General features: G+C 37.9%; 1 protein-coding gene and 1 pseudogene across 1 annotated transcript; both read left to right on the top strand.

Annotated features, from left to right (window-relative positions):
* Positions 1–7,596: 7,596 nt before the first annotated feature.
* Positions 7,597–11,240, top strand: LOC122328731 (aquaporin-1-like). The gene is given in 5 exon segments (XM_043224609.1): positions 7,597–7,666; positions 7,669–7,985; positions 8,906–9,070; positions 9,274–9,354; positions 10,484–11,240. Coding segments are annotated over 5 exon segments (780 nt in total). The 5' UTR covers positions 7,597–7,629; the 3' UTR covers positions 10,664–11,240.
* A 4,359-nt stretch (positions 11,241–15,599) lies between these two features.
* LOC122361064 lies at positions 15,600–20,812 on the top strand (annotated as a pseudogene).
* Positions 20,813–20,899: the final 87 nt, after the last annotated feature.

The raw sequence follows: 20,899 nt of genomic DNA, 5'->3' as shown, positions 1-20,899 counted from the left end.
CTTTTTCACATCCATTCACCCTAACCCTTTCTCTTGGTTGCTTAAAAGTTAAGGATCCAACCTACCAGATTATTACTAAGGTCAAACCGTTCTAGCAGCCTACTAATTAAGATGCGAGGTTGAATTGTGTTAAAAGCAGAGGAAAAGTCAATCAAAATAAAAGTCTGGCATGCGTTTTTTTTTTCCCCAGATGTTTGAAAATCCTCTACTCCCCATGAGGCCTATAAGCAAACTACATGGGATCAAACGCATGCTCGGGTCTTCTCAGTATTTCAGACCTCAGCTTTGGGGAGTTAGACTTGGGAACAGGGACTACCACAGCATCCTTCCAAACCTTATGTACCCGTTGTTCCTGTAGAGATTTATTAAAAATATATTCAGATATAGTTCCTTTGCACAAGTGTTCGATATGATGCAGATATTATGTGGTCCGTTACTCTTGTTCACTCTTACTAAGAGAAAGGCCTTATGCTCCTGTTTGTTGTATAAAATAGTGCTGTCCATCTGTAAGCTTACCAATCAATGTCACTGAGGTAGACGGTCATATAAATGTCGAAGTACCAGGTTGAATATATGTACATGAAAGTGACAATCTCAGTTACACTTGGAGATTGTGGCAAAAATAAATCACCATTGCACAGTGCAATGTACTTCTCAAATGTATAATATTTAACAATATATATAAGGAATAATCACACTGATTTGATTGCATTAAACCTCTCCATACAGCCTAAACCACTACATTTCTCGTTGAGTATCTATTTGATTAAGTTTTAAAAGATTAAGCTGTTAATATTTTATGTTTTATTTGATTACCGCCGTTTTAAACAGACAAGACAGAGTTTGTGATAGTCAGCATGCAGTGTGTTGAGGACTCATCAGAATAAAGTGTTAGAAGATATTAATCAGGCAGTGTATTAATACGCTAACGACTGCTAGCTGACTTGTAGTTACTTATGGTTAGTAGAATGTCTCAAAATATATAATATATAGTCAATAATCAAAATAAAGTGTTACCAAAAATCTTAAGTTGTTACACTATTTGGAAAACAATACATTTTGATTTATGATTTATTTACTGAAGTTTTATGACTTCAGGTAATTGGGACGTGCTTTTTAAATGTAATTTAATTTAACAATTAAAGCAGAGTTCTAGGGGTTCCTGGTCTTAAAATGTTAGGCAACCCCTGACCTAGACGATGGCTTTGGTGCGGGACTGACCCTTAGCCACAACACTTCTTCTACCAGCCCAAAGAAGATCTGAGCATTTCAGTGTCATACCCAGTGAGATGACAATACATGGCAATCCTAGAAGGCTGGGGTTCAGTGTAAACTGGTCTTTTTAATTATAAGCGGAGTGACACCATGTAGTCATGGTGTCAGTTTAGGTTATTTTTCACTTATTATTTATGAGCGTATCAGGTTTTCTGACGAACTGCATAATGATTCTGGCAGTAGGATTTGCTCCTGTGGTGAGCCAAGTTCATGCTCATTAGAGACGGCCCTCATGACAGCCATTCTGAGTTTAATGTCACTGTCATCCTGAGCTGAATGGGACCCTTTGAGAGCAAGGATCCTGGAGAGATAGAGCCAGCACATTTGTTACAACAACAGGCTTCAGCTTGTGGCGGGAACACTGAAGCATCCAGACGCTGAACAATGAGGACGGCGGTATTTATAAACAGTTCACATTCTCTGTGGCCTAATGACTGTGAGTAGAATGGATAGTGAGTATTGTTTATCAAGAAAATATCAAAGTATTCATTTCAGTTAGAACTGCACCATCTGTGCAATGAACTCGAATCATACGAATTAATCATTTGAATCAAAAACTGGTAAAAAGCAAACCAGCCAGCTACAGGGTGGATCGAATCAAATACATAAACACTTTATTGAAGCCAACAATGTGAAAATCAGACAAAAAGACAAAGGTATTAGACTTGACAGCTTTAACTAAGTAACAAACTACAATCCCATGAACAGTGTTGGGGAAAGTTTTGAAAGTGATGCATTACAATGTTGCATTACTCCATAAGAAAGTAACTAACTACTTTTCATAGTTACTTTTCATGGAAAGTTTCATAAGAAGTTCTATTTATAGTAAATGTAGAAAAAAGTGTAATGAATAAACCTCAGGCTGAAGGAAAAGTTCACAACTGGTAGTTCTGGATCATCAAAGGTCGGCAGCAAAGATTGGATAATTTAATTCATTTTGATGAATACTAAATCACATTACAAGAATATTAGCCATTTATTAGTACTAATTAAGTACATATTAATGCCTTATTTGACATGTCCTTATTCTAAACAGCCCAATACCTTAATTTAACTACCTTATTATCAATAAGCAGCAAATTAGGAATAATTATGTTTATTAATAGTAGTTTATAGTTAACTGTTAAGGGTTCTAAACTTCTAAACTATGCATGCCTTTACTTTTAAAAGTAATGCATTACAATATTGTGTTATTCCCTAAAATAAGTAACTAACTGCATTACTTTTCTATTGAAAGTAATGCGTTGCATAACTTTAGTGTTACTTGCTCTCATCTAGGCCGGGCTTATTTGTTTGCTTTTAGTATTAAAAAGTCTGTTTTGGGTAAATGCAAAGCGTTTTTGCTTATTATTAGTACGGCTGAATTCGATCATTGAAGAGCAACTGCGAAGACATGATAAACTTGATAAAAGGGGATGTAGTGTAAAGCATATAATGTTGCTTTCTATAAGAAACATCTCAAAAATGCCCCACAGCAACCACCCCGGAAACAACCAGCACCACTCACTTTTCCAGTTACGCAGACTTCTTTTTCCCTCAAGTGTGTTTATAAGGCTAATGTCTTCTGGATGTTTATCAAGACACTACAGCTTCCTTATTTCTCAGTTCTCTACTTTGAAATACACAAGCTTATTTTTCTCACCCCCTGGTTTCCTCTCGAACCTCCTCTTTTGAAGCCCTCAATGGATAGTCTTCATTTCCCATGGAAACAATAGCTGTCGCGGATCTCAGCCTTTGTTTAGGCATTCCTCTGCCTGGCGGCGATATGAAGCAATTAGGTGCATGTGAGCAATTAGTGAACAGAGTTTTTTTCTGCTTCTTTTTTTCTGTCACACAGTGTTTTGTGGCTGGATGGCTCTCGGAGCTGACTACATCTATGCGACAGGTCTTATTGTGTGATGAGTTTACATCGCTTCATAGTGGATATTAAACATTTAAATCCCTTTGATCTCAAAGCATCTATTATGTTGGACCCTGTTTGAGACATTCTAATATTTACCATCAGTCTTCGACCAGATTATTGGCTAATAAATTACGTTTTAACACGCTTCGCTCTAATCTCATCTACTTCTCTCCATCTTATCGTATGAATAGGTACTGACTGGTACATGCTTATATCTTCTCACTATGCGTGGATTTTGTGCATGTGTGTGTTTTATGTCAGCCTTCTATGCATTCCAAGCACCGTGTGTGATCTGACTGTGTTTGCATGGCAAACGTCATAGTAAATGTTATCTTTCTTATCACATAAGCTGAGCGGCAATACTCTGATGCACGCGTTCTGCCTTGTCTCCTGGAAACCGAAGCAGTCATTTTTAACAGGAGAGGTAGACACGCTTTTCAGAGATTCACATCATTTCACATTTTTCAGTGCGGAGCACTTACATTGTTGATGACTGACTCAGTCCTTAGCGAGGAGGATACGAGTGTTTCTGGATAGATGTTCTGTCACACTATTTTTCAGCTGCTTTTTGCCTGGAGGAGTTGCGCTGGAAGATGGAGTGTTTTTCTCTTTTAAAAAAATTTAAAAAGAGTTCTGTTGGATTCAAATAAGGCAACACGCTTCAAATTTGCTCTAGAAACGATGGTCACTCTTTCTTTGAAGGTACAATCCTTACTATTAACTGCTTAAATGAATAAATTCTTAATTTGCTGCTTATTAATAGTTAATAATGTCGTTTTACATGCAGAAATAAGTATTAATGTATGCTTTATGAGTACTATAAACAGCCAATATGCTAGTAATATGTGTGCTAGTTAATACTGGTCTTTAAAATAAATTGTTCCTGAAACTGACAGATTTTGTCATCTTGCTTTAAGCATCAATACTCTGTTCCCATGGACGGTGTAATCGTGTCATCTGGCACATTCACAAACACCGATAGTCACCTTTTGCACTCATGCACTCAACACACTCCCTCCTGATTAAAGGACGTGTTCCTAATATTCATCAGGCCTCTTTTCATGTTCTTCTATTTAATCTTATCGTTGTGGGAAACATGTGCACTGTCTGAGGTATCATTTCGGGAGGACAGCCACTGATTTGTGGCAAAATGGCTCATTCATACATCTTTCAAAATGCAACGCCACCTTTCTATCTTTGTCTCACTATTAGGTCAGATCATTTTTTTTCAGTTCTTGGGCTGTGGTGCGGGTAGACAAAAGTCCGGTGTTAACATTTATTTTATAACCATGCTCATGCATCAGAAGTAGCATGCGAACAGACTGGAGATCACAGGCTTTGTTTCACTGTTGATGATCGCAGGTGTATTCACTTTTGTTTCATTGAATTTCTGCTTAGGGGCCTGCGTATTCGCTATAGCCTTTCCTCATTTAATAAACCAACAAATGCATCTTTGCTGCTGCTGGAAAAAAAAAAGAAATTCTGTAGGCCCAGAATTAAGTCACTAAAAGTGCTTCTGAAATCGGTGAGGGTTCTCTTGTCTTAATGCACATCTATTGTGACATGTATGGTTATGTCAGCCATTGCAATTTCAAAAGTAATTCCTGCATAAATCTTTGGAAACTTTGCTGCGTGTCCTTAAACTGGTCCTTTAAAACAACCACAATGTGCTTGTCTACAAACACCAAAAAAATATTCAAAGTGGTCATGTTAACAGTGTGGGTAGACACAAGCAAATTTAATCATTCTCATTAAAAAATAACTGAAATACAGTGTAATTTCTTTTCTTTTTTTTAACACCATGCAGTGCCTTTTTTCTGTGTTCCTAACATCATAAAAAGATGACTTGCATGTTTATAATGATCTGACAGGCAAAGTGTCTGAATTAATGGGACACAGCCAAGAGACTCAAGTGTCTCCGATTGCTTAACATGAGATTTATGAAGAGCCTTTTGACTTCTGCCCCGTACAGTCCATTAAAGAGCCATTGCTCATCCTACACATATCTCAGAGGGAGTGAAATGAGTTTTTACTGAGGTTTTCAGAACTAATGTTTGCTAATCAGTCCTTGCTCGCATAACACACTCAGCTGAGTGCACATTATTACCCAACATAATTACTTTAAACGCTCTGAAAAGTGTAGAATAACTGGGCAGATTGGTTAATGCTGATACAAGCTCCTTCAGAAGAACACAAAGTATTTCATACACTGTCAACATTATCTGTGTACAAAGAGAATCCTGTGGATTTCTAAACATTAAATCGGTGATAGCATTATATTTAAATGCTATAATAATTAGCTTCATCGAACTAAATTGGGGGGATGGTTTATATATGTAGCACTTCTCTTATGTCTGCTTTGCTCTGCAGGATACCTACAAAACTATTTTAATCTTTTGTCAGTCTGTTTACGTTTCACGTATCTGAAAGGCGACACTGTGTGCTTCACGCAAGTTATCAGTATCAGCGCAAATACTGTACGACAGAGACAATTGGAAATATCTGTGACAAGAGTATTTTACAACTGAAAATAGGTCAAGAATTGTATTTCAGATAAGAAATGAACACAAGAGCTATTATGGCAGTCATACAGAATACGGAGTTAAACCTAAAGAACAGAATCCTAGCTAAACCATCAATTATTCCAGCATTCAGATACATCTGAAATACGATCACATTAACATCAAACAGTAGTGAAAATAGTAAGAAAATAATTACGAGAATGCAGATAATGCGTGATTTATGATTGGGTCATATCTTTATTGGCACAGGCCCCAGATCAACAGTTCTCTGTCAGACATATCTACAAAGCCAGGACTCTGTCAGCTGCTGGGATTACGCGTCTATCTTCTGCTGATCCTGATGTTCTCCAGTTATGTGACAGAAAATGGCATTGTTTATATTCTGTAATCTGTGTGAACATTACCCTTCGTGCCAGCTATATAAGAGTCGATTCCTCACTTTGGCTTTGATTCAGTATTGCTAGTGTCTTGTGTGTGTTTGTGTGCATATATATATATATATAGTCAGCTGCCCACTGTATTTCATTATCATTTTCTAACGCTTTTATAAATTGTAAATAATTGAAAGTTTAGGCAGGAGCTGTACAGGTGCATTTCAATCCACAGTTTAGTATCACCAAAAAGGATGAATTAACCGTGAGGAAACCCTACACAATGCAAACACACGTTCATGTGCTTCTAGAGAGATAAGGCACAACACACAAGTTCATTTGCAGCAGGAGTCAGATAAATCCTCGACGCACTGATAGCAGACTCCTCTAAAGACTTTATTTTGGCAATACGAATCAGATGCAGATACCACTACAGCAAAGTGTGAAAGAATTTGCAGTACGTTTTACGGTTTGGTGTCATTCCCAGCGGGCACCTTGATGCCAGTTTAATGTGAAATAGTAGTCGAGATTTGATCAACATGCTGTAATGTCATTTTAAATTCACGGTGGACTGCAGTTTCTGCTAGTGAAATTAGGAGCTCGTTGGTTCAATTTATTATTTATAATGTCATTTATAGGTTTGATTTTAAATCACGTCAAGTGATGGTTTTAACGTTTTTAATGTTTTTAATTTCGATCATGTTTTTAATCAATTTTGATGCCAGTTTGATTCAATTGGCCGGTTTGTTTACTTTGAAAAAAGTAAAGCATTGAATTGAAAAAGCTCTTTGCATATGCTATTTGGTTTTTTATGCAGTTTGATATCATTCATACAATATGAGTGTGGCCTAAGAGTGCAAATCATTTCTTTAGCTACTGTAGAGAGAGATTAAACATGCTGCATTGTCTGAGGAGAAGAGGGAGCTGCGTGTGTGTGTGTGTGTGTGTGTGTGTGTGTGTGTGTGTGCGTGTGCTGAAAATTACATAAAGTACTTTTGCTTTTCTGTTTGACATTTACAAACTGTCCAGCCAAAAGTCTGGTCACAGTCCATTTGTGTATCTCACGGTCCTGAAAGTTCAGGATGTGCAGAACTGTAATCTCCAGAAAGGGTGAACTAAAATGTACGTTTCTGTTCGTGCAACACTGAAGTCACTACATAGTTTCCAATCTTAGCTTTGGTAAAAACTTTGCATTATTCTAAAACGTGAGAAATGTGACAATCCGCTAGTCTGTTCTCCAAGTTGGAACAGAATAAAAGTCAAAATCAACCGGAGATCAAGGCTCAAATAAAACCAGATTTAAAGCTAGGCTTAAAGTGAGGATGAGAGTTGAAAAGGTGGAACAAAAACTATTTTCTCATTAATTGTGCCTGCTTGTTCTCTCTCTCTCTCTCTCTCTCTCTCTCACTCACTCACACTCCTTCTGTCCCGTAACTTAAACCCGCCCCTGTTTCATTAGCAGGACCTGCCCTATAAATACTGTCTTTTGGCAGAGAAACTTACTCAGTGCCCTCAGAAACCCCACAATAACACATCCGCGTGCCCAGAGCTGCCCGTCATGAAGGAGCTGAAGAGCAAGGCGTTCTGGAGGGCCGTTTGGCCGAGCTGGTGGGCATGACCCTCTTCATCTTCCTCAGCATTACAGCTGCCGTCGGAAACGCCAACAATGACAAGCCAGATCAGGAGGTCAAGGTGGCTCTGGCGTTTGGTTTGTCCATTGCCACTCTCGCCCAAAGCCTGGGTCACATCAGCGGAGCCCATCTGAACCCGGCTGTGACTCTGGGCTTGCTGGCCAGCTGCCAGATCAGCCTGCTGAAGGCTGTGATGTATATCGTGGCCCAGATGTTCGGCGCGGCGCTGGCGAGCGGCATCGTGTCTGGCGTCACCAAAGGAGAAGCCCTGGGGCTAAATACGGTGAGTACCCTGACCTTCAGGTCTCTGACTGCTCTTTTTACAGGATTACCGTAGTTACAATTCAGTTTTTCTCTCTTTAGCCGTACGTATCATGTACATTTTTCAATGAATCTCCTGGAGAACTGGAACATTTGTATGTACATTTTAAGTCTAGGAAAGGTATGATTTTTTTACATTTCACAAATAAATAATTAGATACTGAATTTTAATGGTAAAAGAATATCAAATCAGAATTTGGTTTTATGCTTTGGTTTATAGTCGACTATATGAGGTTGAAGCGAGAAAAGCCATTTTAGGGTTCAGATAACACTTTTGGTAACAGCTTTGTGTTTTACCTAAATGCAAAATATAAACAATTGGTAAACAAAGAAACCCAGTGTCTGGTTTCTTGTAGTTCTAAATTATATTGCACTATATTACACTGATATATCTATAAATATGTAAAGCTATAAATAATGTAATTATAAAAAAAACCATATAGACCTTTTTTTTAAAGAGGAAATTGAAAACAGAACGTGTGATTCAAAATATCTATGAAAGCATGATAGTGGCTCCTGACACAGCTCGGTGCGTCTGTGAATGGGTGTGTGGCTGACGATACTCTTATCATCTGTCTTCAGAGGCGGCGTTCTTTCCAGTGATTACGTTTTCTTAACTTTTCAAGAAGGCGTAATGCACTTATTTACTTTGCCAGTAAACGGAGTCATATCGTGTTTGACACCAGACTGCTGTCCTCTGACCCAAAACTATTTCATACTTGCATGATTAACATGATTTACATCATCACCCCCATGTATCTTATTGTATAAGCGATCGACTGAGTGTTTCCTCTTTAATTGGATTGTGATGCTGACTAGAAATACAGATTAGTCGCTTGAATCTCTACAACAATCTTAACAAAATCTATTTTTTATTTACAGATCCATAGCGATATTTCTCCCGGTCAAGGTGTTGGTATTGAACTCTTTGCTACCTTCCAGCTAGTGTTGTGTGTCATAGCAACCACGGACAAAAGAAGGCAGGACGTGTCAGGCTCCGCCCCTCTGGCGATCGGCCTCAGCGTCTGCCTGGGTCATTTGACAGCCGTGAGTAATCACTCTTCTCCTGCGGCTGCCTCTCTTTCTGCATCAGCATTCCTGTAACTGTTGTAAACATTGCCAGGGTTTCCATATGAATACATAAAGCAGCATGATGTTTAAGTATGTAAATTAGTTTCTGCTTTAAGAGAAACAAAAATAAAGTAGCATGACTGATTCAATCACCCTTGACTTTGTTTTTCCTCGTTTAGATCAGTTTCACGGGATGCGGGATCAATCCGGCTCGATCTTTCGGCCCTGCAGTGATTCTCAGAGATTTTACCAACCACTGGGTAAAACTGCACCTCTTTTTCCCCCTTTGCATTATATCTAAAAACAATAGAGAATTAATTTGTTGAATTCAAACCATTCGGGATCTTATCAGAAGACAGAATCGGCTCATGTTGAACTTTTATGGTTAATGAGTAACAATTATATTGTTTTAGATGAATGCCTAGTCTAGAATTATCTATAGCTAACTTAGCTAAATCACATGTTTGTGTGTTGTTTGCTAAGGGTTACGTAGTGTACTTAAAGTCCCAGATAGCACATGTACATGCAGAGACATATATTTAAAGGGACAGTTCATCCGAAAATGTTATTTACGTATATTATGACGATATTTTGAGGAACGTGAGTATCAAAAGTTTTTGGTCCCCACTGATGTCCCTTTAAGATTCTAAAAAAAGGAAACTTTTCATCCTGTATTGGCTCACCTCCAATATGGTGTTAAAGCCATTTCAAAAATGTCTTTTAAGATGTTCATGAGATGTTTGTACTCAAAGACATATTGGAGATGAAGATAGTGACACAAACAAACTCTTACCTTAAATATGTTTAATATAAGCACTTCGAATTTTTAAAAGGAAAAATTTGCTATTACATACTTACATTTGACTCAAGTCATATATGGAGACCAGAATATCAGAGAAACTGGGAGTAAAGTTTGATTTGGGACGAGTAAACAAACCCAGAATACCCTACATTGGGAGAAAGAGGAACAAAACACATTGATGTCCACTTTTGAAATACTGTTGACTATAAGTATATTTGCAAGTGCATGTCAAGAAACTCTGATTAGCGTATTAGTAGACTGTCGTGCTGGGGTCAGGGTTACTAGAAATTGACAGTCAACAGAAGGCCTAAAGTGGACCAAAATGTGGTGTAGAAACCATTTTCAACCTGTTTAAACGAATTAAACAAAATTTCAAAGCATAACTCAAAAGATAACTTTTTGTAGCAGCAACTGACCACGTGCGCTAACAACAAATCAGAAAAGCTTCGCATTTTAGCACCAGTAAGCGCCCTCGGGAATCTTTTATAGGATATTACATAAGCAATCCCACCCACAAACGCGAACAGGCTTCTAACAAGTTGGTTGTTTTCCGCCGATGTTTGAGATGATTTCTCTTCTGTTTTCAGGTGTATTGGGTGGGCCCTATGTGCGGAGGTGTGGCAGCTGCGCTGGTCTATGACTTCCTTCTCTACCCTAAACTGGACGACTTCCCTGACCGCGTGAGGGTGCTGGTGTCCGGCCCGGCCACAGACTACGACGTCAACGGTACTGACGATCCCCCTGCTGTCGAGATGTCATCAAAGTGATATGATAGTGTATGATATTCTTCAAGAGCACAAAACATCTGTAAATATACCGCTTTTTCCCCACAGAGAAATAGCGTTCATTTTAATTGACTATATGACAGCGTGGAATTGCAAATGCAAAACCGTCCTCGTAGTTGTTCAGAGAGACAGCTGGCGTTTTGTATTATTGTTTGTACTCTTATTTAGTGAATCAGTATGTACCTCAGGAAATTTATACAGTTTTCACTATTTTTTTTCTTAAACACTTTGTGTTTTTGTGAATGTTTTTTTCACTTTGTATTGTGTAACGTGTACACTATGATATTGTGTTTTTTGTAATTAAACTTCATAATGTTTAATCCTAAAGTGTTTTATATGAATTACAAAAATAAATTCCAAGACAAAATGATGATTTAAATATCAGCTGACTTTTTAAGTTGCTCATATATAACTGTTAAGATATTAATCAAATGCATTTTGTTTTAATCAGTAATGGAGGAGTTACTTTAGAAGGTATATCCATGACATTTTTAAAAAGCCTACTTTCTTTGAAATATGTGGATGATTGCTTCTGTAATATACTGAAGGCATGTCGAAACTGAACACAAGTGAAGTGTATTTTATTGTCACATACACATATCCTAAACTAGACTTTAACTATGAACGTGAACCTGAACCGTGATGTTAGAAAATAAATGACAGTAGGTAAACTCAAACAAAAGGGGCTTTGGGAAACAAGAGGGCTATAAATACTCCAGCTAATTAGGGTGGTGAGACACAAATGAGAACAATCAGGAAAACACAGAAGGGAAACAGGAACTACAACTACAAACTAAAGGACTAGATAACAAAACAAGAGCACAAAATGCAATGTTTCACTTTTACACTTTGACATTTCTGTAGTCTTAAGTCTTTCTTGAAAACCATCCACTAAATGAATGCATGCATTGAACCTTCTCTAATCTTGCATGGGTCTTAATAAGGAGAGTAAATAATAAGAATTTTAAGCATGAGATTTTGAGGAAAACTTAAAATTGCATTTTTATGGTGCGTTAAATGTGACCTGGACATTTTCGTTGTACAATAAGCCATAGAGCAGCATGAAACTCTGTGCGACACACACTTATCAAAGAACTGCCTGTACGTTCTACGCATGAACTAACGCTCACATGTTTCGTAATTTCACAAGCATTTAGATACAAGAATATCAATATTACTCAAATGGTGTAATTGTTTAAATAATTTATGTAACTGATGTCGATTTTTAAGACCACGTCCTAGTTTCATTGGCTTGCTAATGATTGACCATCATTTTGTTTCGCATCGGCTTCTCTGAAGAGGAAGCGAAGTGCTGTTTTTAAAAACAAGAGAATGATGTGAAGAATCTCAAAGTCAATAAACAAAAAAGTCAGTCCACACATGTACGGAAATATTTGATACAGGTGAATAAGCCATCTCGCGCTTATGGAAATGGCGTATAATGATGTTTAATGGACTAGTAGCCACCCATGGATAAAGCCTGAAGCCCACCTCCTCCTTTGTGCATCTTATCCTGTCTCGTATCCTGTTCCACACCAAGGAATGTCGCATCTCTTTTTCCTTATTGTTCCCAGGGTCATATAGTAAACCAGTGCTCGTAAACGAGTAACCAGATAATAAATAAATAAATACATGTGCTGTCAAATGATTAATCATGATTAATTACATCCAAAATAAAAAGTTTTTGTTTTGAACTATATCTGTGTGCACTGTGCTCAATTATATATATATATATATATATATATATATATATATATATATATATATATATATATAATATTTACTTAATATTTAGATCATTATTTTTATATTATACATATTTAGCATATATACATATATTTTATAAATAGCATAATAAATAGCATTATAAATATATATGTATGTACTGTTTGTATATATATATATATATATATATATATAATTATACACAGTGCACACAGATATAGTTCAAAACAATGTAGTGTTTGCACTTATATACACATAATTATAATAGTACACACTCATATATTATGTAAACAAAACTGTTATTTTTGATGCGATTAATCACATATAACTGTTTGACAGCAGGAAAAAAATAAATAAATATATTTTTTGCATGATAAAAAATGTATTCTAAAGATTACAGTCTGTAAAAAAATAACAAGCATTTGTAATCTGAGACAACTTGTTAAAATATTTAGTACTTAATTTAGAAAACAGCCAACTTTAATTTATTATTTGTACTATTTCATATTGAATTGAATTGACCATTTTTGGCAACTAATTGGAAAAACTAACTACAAATGTTGACACCTCTTTTGCACGCTCAAGTTTATTTCAGATGTAGATCACAATGTTCACGTAATGCAATGCACCAAAGTAGGATGAAAGCATCTCAGAATGCCGCAAGTGCACTAAAGGTCATTTGAAAATAGCTGACCATTTAGCTTCATCCTTTCGGTAAAAACATTCAAAGCTTTTAATCAAATTTAGTAGCAGAGCTGCTGTACACCAAAGCATTTTCCTAGGATTTTTAAAATAGTTTTTAATGGGAGCAATGCTTTTTTTAAGATGGCAGTATCATGACATGCTGAGAGTCTATTTCATGCTGAGCACTGAGAGGTTTTTTTCTTGGTGGTGAGAGTTGAAGAATATTTAACACAGCGCTCATTCCTGTCACTTTTTAGACAGCCGACCAATCACAGTGGAGGAGGGGTGGGGCAAAAACCACACCGACAAACTGCCACATCTTGGTTGTCAACAGCAAGAAGACAACAGGAAGCACAAGAGTGGAATGAAATCATTTTAAACAGAGGATCTGATGATCTGCAGATATTCTATATCACATCAGCCAAAGTGCCTCTACTGAAAAGTGAATTGAAAAAAGCACCTATTATGCAAAATCCATTTTTTTGGTGTTTGCACATAAATGTGTGTTGGCAGTATGTGAACACAACCACCCTACAGTGTTAAAAAAAAATTTTGATCCCTTTTAAAACCAAGTTAGTTTCACTAGGTGTGCCATTTCGAGTCTCACTGCAGTGTGATGTCACAAATCGTAGGGCAGGCAAACAGTGGTTGATTGACAGCCCCGCATTGTTATAGTTTCCGCTACACTGTCCTTTACTCTGTGCTAGATCAGATGTAATGTTAACAAAGTACCCTGCACCCTGACTGTTCTCCTTTGTTTCGCCTCTAGGTGATTGATTGAAAAGTGGTTGCGCCTGTATAACGTACCATGCACATCCACAACATAAGCCCGCAGGTGTGGCCTGTGTGGTCTCCAGGTAGAGGTTTCATTCTGATGCATTAGGGTTAGGGTTAGGCTGTGGGACATTAAGCTGTGGGAGATCTTTCGTTCTTGCGTAGTAATGGAATTTAGTCATGTGCTGTTTCCACCTCCGTTTCTCAGAAACTCCCTTGACCACTCTGGGAGTAAACAGTTTGCCATGGAAGTCCAGTTCTAAGTCTCACGGACATAGACTCTGTGTTTTGCCAGTGGAGAATTGCTAGCCAAGGATCTGACCCGTCAAGTTTTGTTCTCTTACATAGCGATTTCACAATCTTCACTGCCGATTCAGCCTTTCCGTTAGACTGGGGTGCTGGGGTGAAGACATGAACATTTTCTGAACCGTTCACAAGCGAATAATTGTAGCCCATTGTCTGGCTGTCCATAACATGCAAGCTGAACTTTATAGCGCGTAATGACTGTGCCTGCTGTCAGATCTGGCAACTGATCAATTTCCCAGTAATCCGAGTAGTGGTCCACTAGGACAATAAATTCTCTGCCATCAAAGACGCATACAGGTCCGTACTCACAATTCAGTACAGTTCGTCACATAATCCTTCATCTCACCTCTCATATTAGGTAAGAACAGTGTTTGCTTCTCCTGGCTGTAGCAGGCCTCTCCTCTAATATGAGCGCATTAATGAGAGTCAGCATTTCTGCTCCCAGTGCTTTTGGTATAATAACACACTGACCTCTAAATAGCGAGCCATTCTGAATGCAACACATCCTGTGGCCAGCCAGTCAGCGTGATCTTTGCCAGCTCCTGCAATGCGCTGTCAGCTTTTGCCTCAAAGACTGGCATCTGTCACATTGAGATTAGTGCTTGATCTATACCTCAGAGCTGGGCTTGTACATAACATTCAAGTTATAGTTTTGCAGCTGTTTTAGAGACATTTGGGAGCACTCAGGAGTGATTTCTTAAAAATCGTCACGATGGGCTTATGGTCAGACTTAGCTGTAATTGACTCCCTGCCATACAGAAAACGATGAAACCTTTGACATGCAATCCGTAATTCGTAATCATGCGCTTTCTTTCTTGAACCGCCTCATCATGTTTGAGAAGCCAGTGCCACACAACACCTATTCCCAGCAGCTTGTGCAGCGGCTCACACACTTCCTAGGGCCATGGGAGAAATTTGGAAAGATATGTGAAAGTAACCGTTGAATAGTTTTCACATCCGTTTGTTTTTCTGGGTCAATCTGCAAGCCTTTTTCTGATGATATATGCCCATGAAAATGCAACACTTTTAGTTTGAATTGCAGCATTTTCTCGTTCAGTCAGAGTTTCACAGCTATGCAGTGATCCATTAGTGCTAGTGCACCGAGATTTTTGTTGTGATCTAACTCGGCTTCTACGTTTGAGCCAACAACCAGTATGTCATCCGCGATGGGCTCTATGCCTCAGAGTCCCATTAACAGCTCATGTTGCTTGCGTTGATAGATCTCAGGTGCAACCAAAACGCAGAAAGGCAGTTTACACCACCTCACCCCATGGCGTCCAAAGGTTGTCATTAATCTGATCTCAGTGTCCAGTTTACAGTGTAGGTTATACAGAATGTCCTTGAGCATTGGTATGTGGTAATGTGATCTTTGTAGCTTTTGATTTAGATGTTTTGGATCTATACATATTCTTACTTTGTCTGGCTAGGCATGTTAGAGATACATGGGGTAGGTTCAGGGACAGATGTGATGTGTCCATGTGATGTGTACTTCGAGCCGTTCTTTTACTCTGGCTTTCAAGCCATCGGGTGCGCACCGTGGCATGCAGTGCACAGGTAAACACTGCTGTCAAGCTCCCGGTACATACTCGACTGGGTCATCAAACACGTCCTTGTGTGGTGCGCTGCGCCTGAAGATTCAACACGTTGGTGAAGCTCCTCCGGGATGGGAGTCCTAGCTGCTGACATGTGTCACACAAGGTAGTGGCTCTTGATCGGCTTTACCACTTCAAAGACCAATTCGTGTTTGGTGCACTTTAAAGTGCATTCTGTGTGAAATCTCCCAGGTAAGCTTCATTATTGCACCACAATACAATCTCAGTCTTGTTGCACTTGGCTGCAGGGGCTTTCATAATCCAGTTTCTCTTTAATTATTCTGCTCATAACGTTACAGTTTGCTTCCAAGTCTAGCTGACATGCCTGCTTTTTTAAATTAAGTTTCAAACCATCTTGGACCTGGGGACTTTATAGTGTCAGTGCGTTTCCTCAGCAGTGAAAAGCCGACCCTCACTTACTGTAGGGTCCTTGCACATCCTGAACTACATCCATTATTACATTGACTCTGTCCTCCTCTGTTGCCTCTCTGTCGGTCTCTGCACACCTTGGCCAAGTGATTCAATACATGCTCAACATGTCTTTCAATATGGACTCTGCTCTCTGCCGTATTTTGACAGTAGATGTGTTGACATTCATTGCCCATTAAGCAATTCATTGCCACTTCTTTGGGTTTCTCAATTAATCCTGTTGCTAATTTATAGTCCTTGAATTCCACTTAATTATCCCAATTTTATAATTAATCCCCAGACATCCGCATGCCCTTAGGTGTGGAAATGCTGTTCATGGACATTTTCAGAATATAGTGCACTTCTGACACCATGTTTGTACTCAATGCAATAATCAAGCAGGAGCTGATCAATTAAAGCAGCACATTAATATGTAACGGTTAATAAACTGACTTGGAACTACCTGTGCATTAAACAGTTTTACTGCAAACCTGCCAGCCAATCAGTGAGTATATTGTGAGGGAATGTAAGTACAATGCACCCACTGTAAAAGAAAAAAAGTGCAACCCTTATTTGCCATTATTTTTAAATAACAAATAACAAAACACGGATTTTGGGACAGTTTTAACATTGCTTTAAACTATGATTTTGCCATAATTGACAGATTATGAATGTTCCTGCTGAGTCACGGTGCCATCTTGTGGTATGACTGACAGCAATGCCCAGAGGACTCCTGTAGCTTAACCAGCAAAGCCAAGCTCACAGGTTCAGATCCCAGAGAATGCATGTACTAAATGTATTGAAAGTCTCTTTGGATTAAAGTATCAGTCAGATTTTTCCACCGCTATCACTGAAGCAAATGCATTAGGGGCTTCCATCTGTATTGCCATTTCCATCACAACCAATAACTTTGCCACTAGCCTATATTTTGATCTAAAGCTACAGAGTACAGAACGGCATCAGTGAAGAGCATGCTTGAGATATGTGACATGCAAAGAAAACAAAGACAAATTAAGGTAAATTACTTGTGAAGTGTGTTTGTGACATCTGTGGTTCTGAAAAAAGACTATAAATCAATGCAAACTGTTCTCAATTAATTTGTTATGTTTGCTTGATTCATTTCTTTCCAAAACATAGATGTCAACTCGTTTTTTCCCTTACACTGTAAGTATGTTGACAACATCTTAAATATAGAGTCTCGTTTCTTTCTGAAAGTCTTAAAGGAGAATAATTGACAGAAAATCAGAACAGTTTGTTCAGGAAAGAGTGAAACTACAAAAGACAAGTTTCTTTTATCACTGCTGTAGAGTCTCTTATCAGTGTCTAGATTGTGTTTGTTCCCTCTTATATGTCTACAGACTTAGTCCTTTGTGTATTAGTTTGTGTTACAACTCCATAATGTAACAATTTTACCAAAAGCCTTATTTTGTGAGATAAAGAAATCTTTAAAATTAACATTGTGTGTAAATAAATGAAACTAAAGAAAATATATCTGAGGAACTCTAAGTACAGAGAAGATGCAGGTCCACTTTTGCAACCACGGTGCACTAAAACTAACAGTCAAATGTACTAAATGCAATGGTTTAATTTTCCCAGTGTGCTTTGCTTCATACTTTTAAATTAATTAGTTTGCTTAAATTACAAACTTTAATTAATGAATTTATTTATTCATTCATTTAAATAATTAGAGTTAATGTTGAAATGAAATGTTATTTTTTGCACAGATGGATTAAAATGTAGTGAAAGTGTCAACAGTTTCTACACAGGATACATCAAAGGCATCAGATGACGTTTGCGACTTGGTACAGTGCAACAACTTGTAAAGGTTTTTTGTATTCTCAGTAATCAAAAAGGCTTATATGTGACAGTAAATATGTTGATGTGTGTAGGTGAGATTTGATTTTAGGGCTCAGGGTCAGGTGATTTTAGTTTTGATTTATGAAGCTTCATGTAAGGGCATAACATCCTAAAAACATGTAGAAAAGCCCAATTGTACTTCATTTTTGAACCCACTGGGTAGGTTTAGGGTTGAGTTTGATGTATAGGCATAGGCTATTTTCAACAGCTATTTTTAGCAACACTCCTCTGATATTTGAATTATGAACCACCAAAATACGTATCTGAAGCAACGTAATACAAACACAGCAATACTTACCTATATCAACGTGACAAAAACTCGCCAGGGTCACATACTCTATGGATGCTTTACTTTGAAAATACCACGAAACGTGCTGTAAGTACTGTTTGTAATAAAGGTGCTGCAGAAATGTATTTATGGGTACATATTTTCAAAAGGGAGTGGTGTTCAGTTGTGTTGCTCTCGTTCTCTCTCCTCTATTTCTTTTTCAAGAGTTAAACAATGGCCCAGTTAACTGTTGACACTTTTGTGGCCAAACTAAGTAAAGCAAAAGTAGCTCACAGCAGTTACAAAACCGGACGATGCATACAGTATGTGTGCACTCTTCTGATGACGAATATTCATGTCACGATATAAACACTAGCCTAAAATGACAGTAAAAAGTGGGATAAAAGTGGTCTTAAGCCTAAAGACACAAATGTTCAGCAAAATCCGCCTGATATTTGCAAGCAATCTTGTCTGTTGTGTAAAATGCCATATGGCCTGGATGAAAAAATTCGCTCCTATTAGGTGGCACTTTCAGAAACTTTCCATTTCTGACAACATTTGTCAAGAAAGGAACTTAAAAGTTTCTAAAAGCTATTAATTGTGTATTATGTGTTTGATATAGTGCTTATCAAACACCAAGTTGCAGATTTAAGTGCAATCATATTAGAATTTTTTTAAGGTTTTTAAGGTTTAAGAGGTTGGTTAAGTGTAAGAGATGGGTAAACAGTGTAATTATAAATGTAATTAAAGAAATTAATTACATTATAGGTATTTTTAAAATATATAAGTACAATGTTACAACATGCATGTACACACAATAAGTGCGTTGTATCAAATTATTAATTTAAATGTAAGTACACAGTAGTTAAGTCCACCTAATATAAAGTGAGACCAAATGTTCATGACATCTTGATGTAAACAGAAGCCACCATGTTAATAACTTGTTTTACCAACCAGCAGTTGTAATGGGTTAATCATTCTCACTTTCAAAACTGAATTAAAAAAGTTACGCACCAGTCTTCAAGAAAAAATGAGATGACTAACTAGTCTAGTCTAGACAGTGTATGCATCCAGGTCTTAAACCCAGAAATGTTTAATAGTGTGTCCCTTATGTGCAATATACATTTGGACAGCATAGGATCCAGGGAACGTAAAGCTCCCAAGAAGGCAAAGATCTTGATTTTAAAAAAATGGATCTACTGGATCTTAATGTCCTTGTTAGATGACATTATTATCTCTTAGGCAGTTAGCAATTAACTACCTCCTTCCTCCTGCCATTTTCTGGTCTAAAACTGTGGTTGCTTTGTTAAAAACCAGTTTCCTGTCAACCATCTTTCACCAAGCGTTTATAAGTGGTAGCTTAGCTGGCATTTTCATTTACCAGCTAAAAGGCAGAGAAGGAACAATACTCGTAATGGCGCGAGAGCTTAAAAAAGTTGGTCGTTTTGGCGGGCAGTATTGGCCGAGTTCCTTGGGATGACGGTTTTTTGTTTTTATTGGCATAGCCTCTGCCATTGGAAACAAGCATAACAGATTCCCCGACCAAGAGGTTAAAGTAGCTTTGGCTTTTGGCCTGGCCATCGCCACATTGGCTCAGAGTTTGGGGCACATCAGTGGAGCCCACCTGAACCCAGCTGTTACTTTAGGACTTTTGGTCAGCTGTCAGATCAGTTTCTTCAGGGCCTTCATGTATATCATTGCCCAGATGTTGGGAGCTGTGCTGGCAAGTGGCATTATGTTCAAAGTCAGTCCTGACCCCTAATCAACACTGGGACTCAACATGGTAAGTTGTTTTAAATGTAATATCAATTCAGGATTGCATTATGTGGATAACTGTCTGATAAGATTGATAAGCATTTGTACTCATGTTTTAGTCTTTCCTTTTTCCGGTTTCTTTTTTGTTTGTATAACAATAAAATCCCACTGGCATATATTAGGGTAAGATGTAAAGATGTAAAGATTTTCAGTGGTGTCCTTGGGTTGCAAAGGGTGTCTCTGAGAATATATATTAACAGTTTGCTATGTACAGGTAGCAGTGCAATAACAAGAATCTTGACCTGAGAGCAAAGTTTATACTTTTTTATTCATTTAATTGTTCAATTTTACAAAAAAAAGCACCCCCCAATCTGACAACATATCCCACGTAGTGTCACTCAGCTCAGCGTTCGATAAACGGGTTATGTCTTTTTCCTTTGAAAATCACGATTGCACTTTGTACAAAATTCATCCATATATTGAAAGGTCTTGAAATTGCATTTATTACGCTATCTTCCTGTGATATGACTGTAGTAATATAATCTTATTAAATCCATCTTCACGGTGTAATCCAATACTTTTTTACTTTCCTATAGCTGAGTAGCGGAGTGAAAGTCGGTCAGGGGTTTGCTATTGAGCTCTTCGCAACCTTCCAGCTGGTCCTCTGTGTCTTGGCCACGACAGACAAACACCGGACCGATGGCAGGCTCTGCACCCCTAGCCATCGGACTGTCAGTCGGTTTAGGCACCTGGTCGCTGTAAGCAATTGGCTTTTCGTTAACCAGAAGTAAATGATATGCAATGATTCCTGGATAGTAGATCAGTAGGTTCTCCACCAAGTGTAGTCAA

The sequence above is a fragment of the Puntigrus tetrazona genome, chromosome 2, assembly GCF_018831695.1.
Source record: "Puntigrus tetrazona isolate hp1 chromosome 2, ASM1883169v1, whole genome shotgun sequence".
NCBI lineage: Eukaryota > Metazoa > Chordata > Actinopteri > Cypriniformes > Cyprinidae > Puntigrus > Puntigrus tetrazona.
The sequence above is the reverse complement of the archived record's forward strand: the minus strand, read 5'-3'. Positions and strand labels throughout refer to the sequence as shown.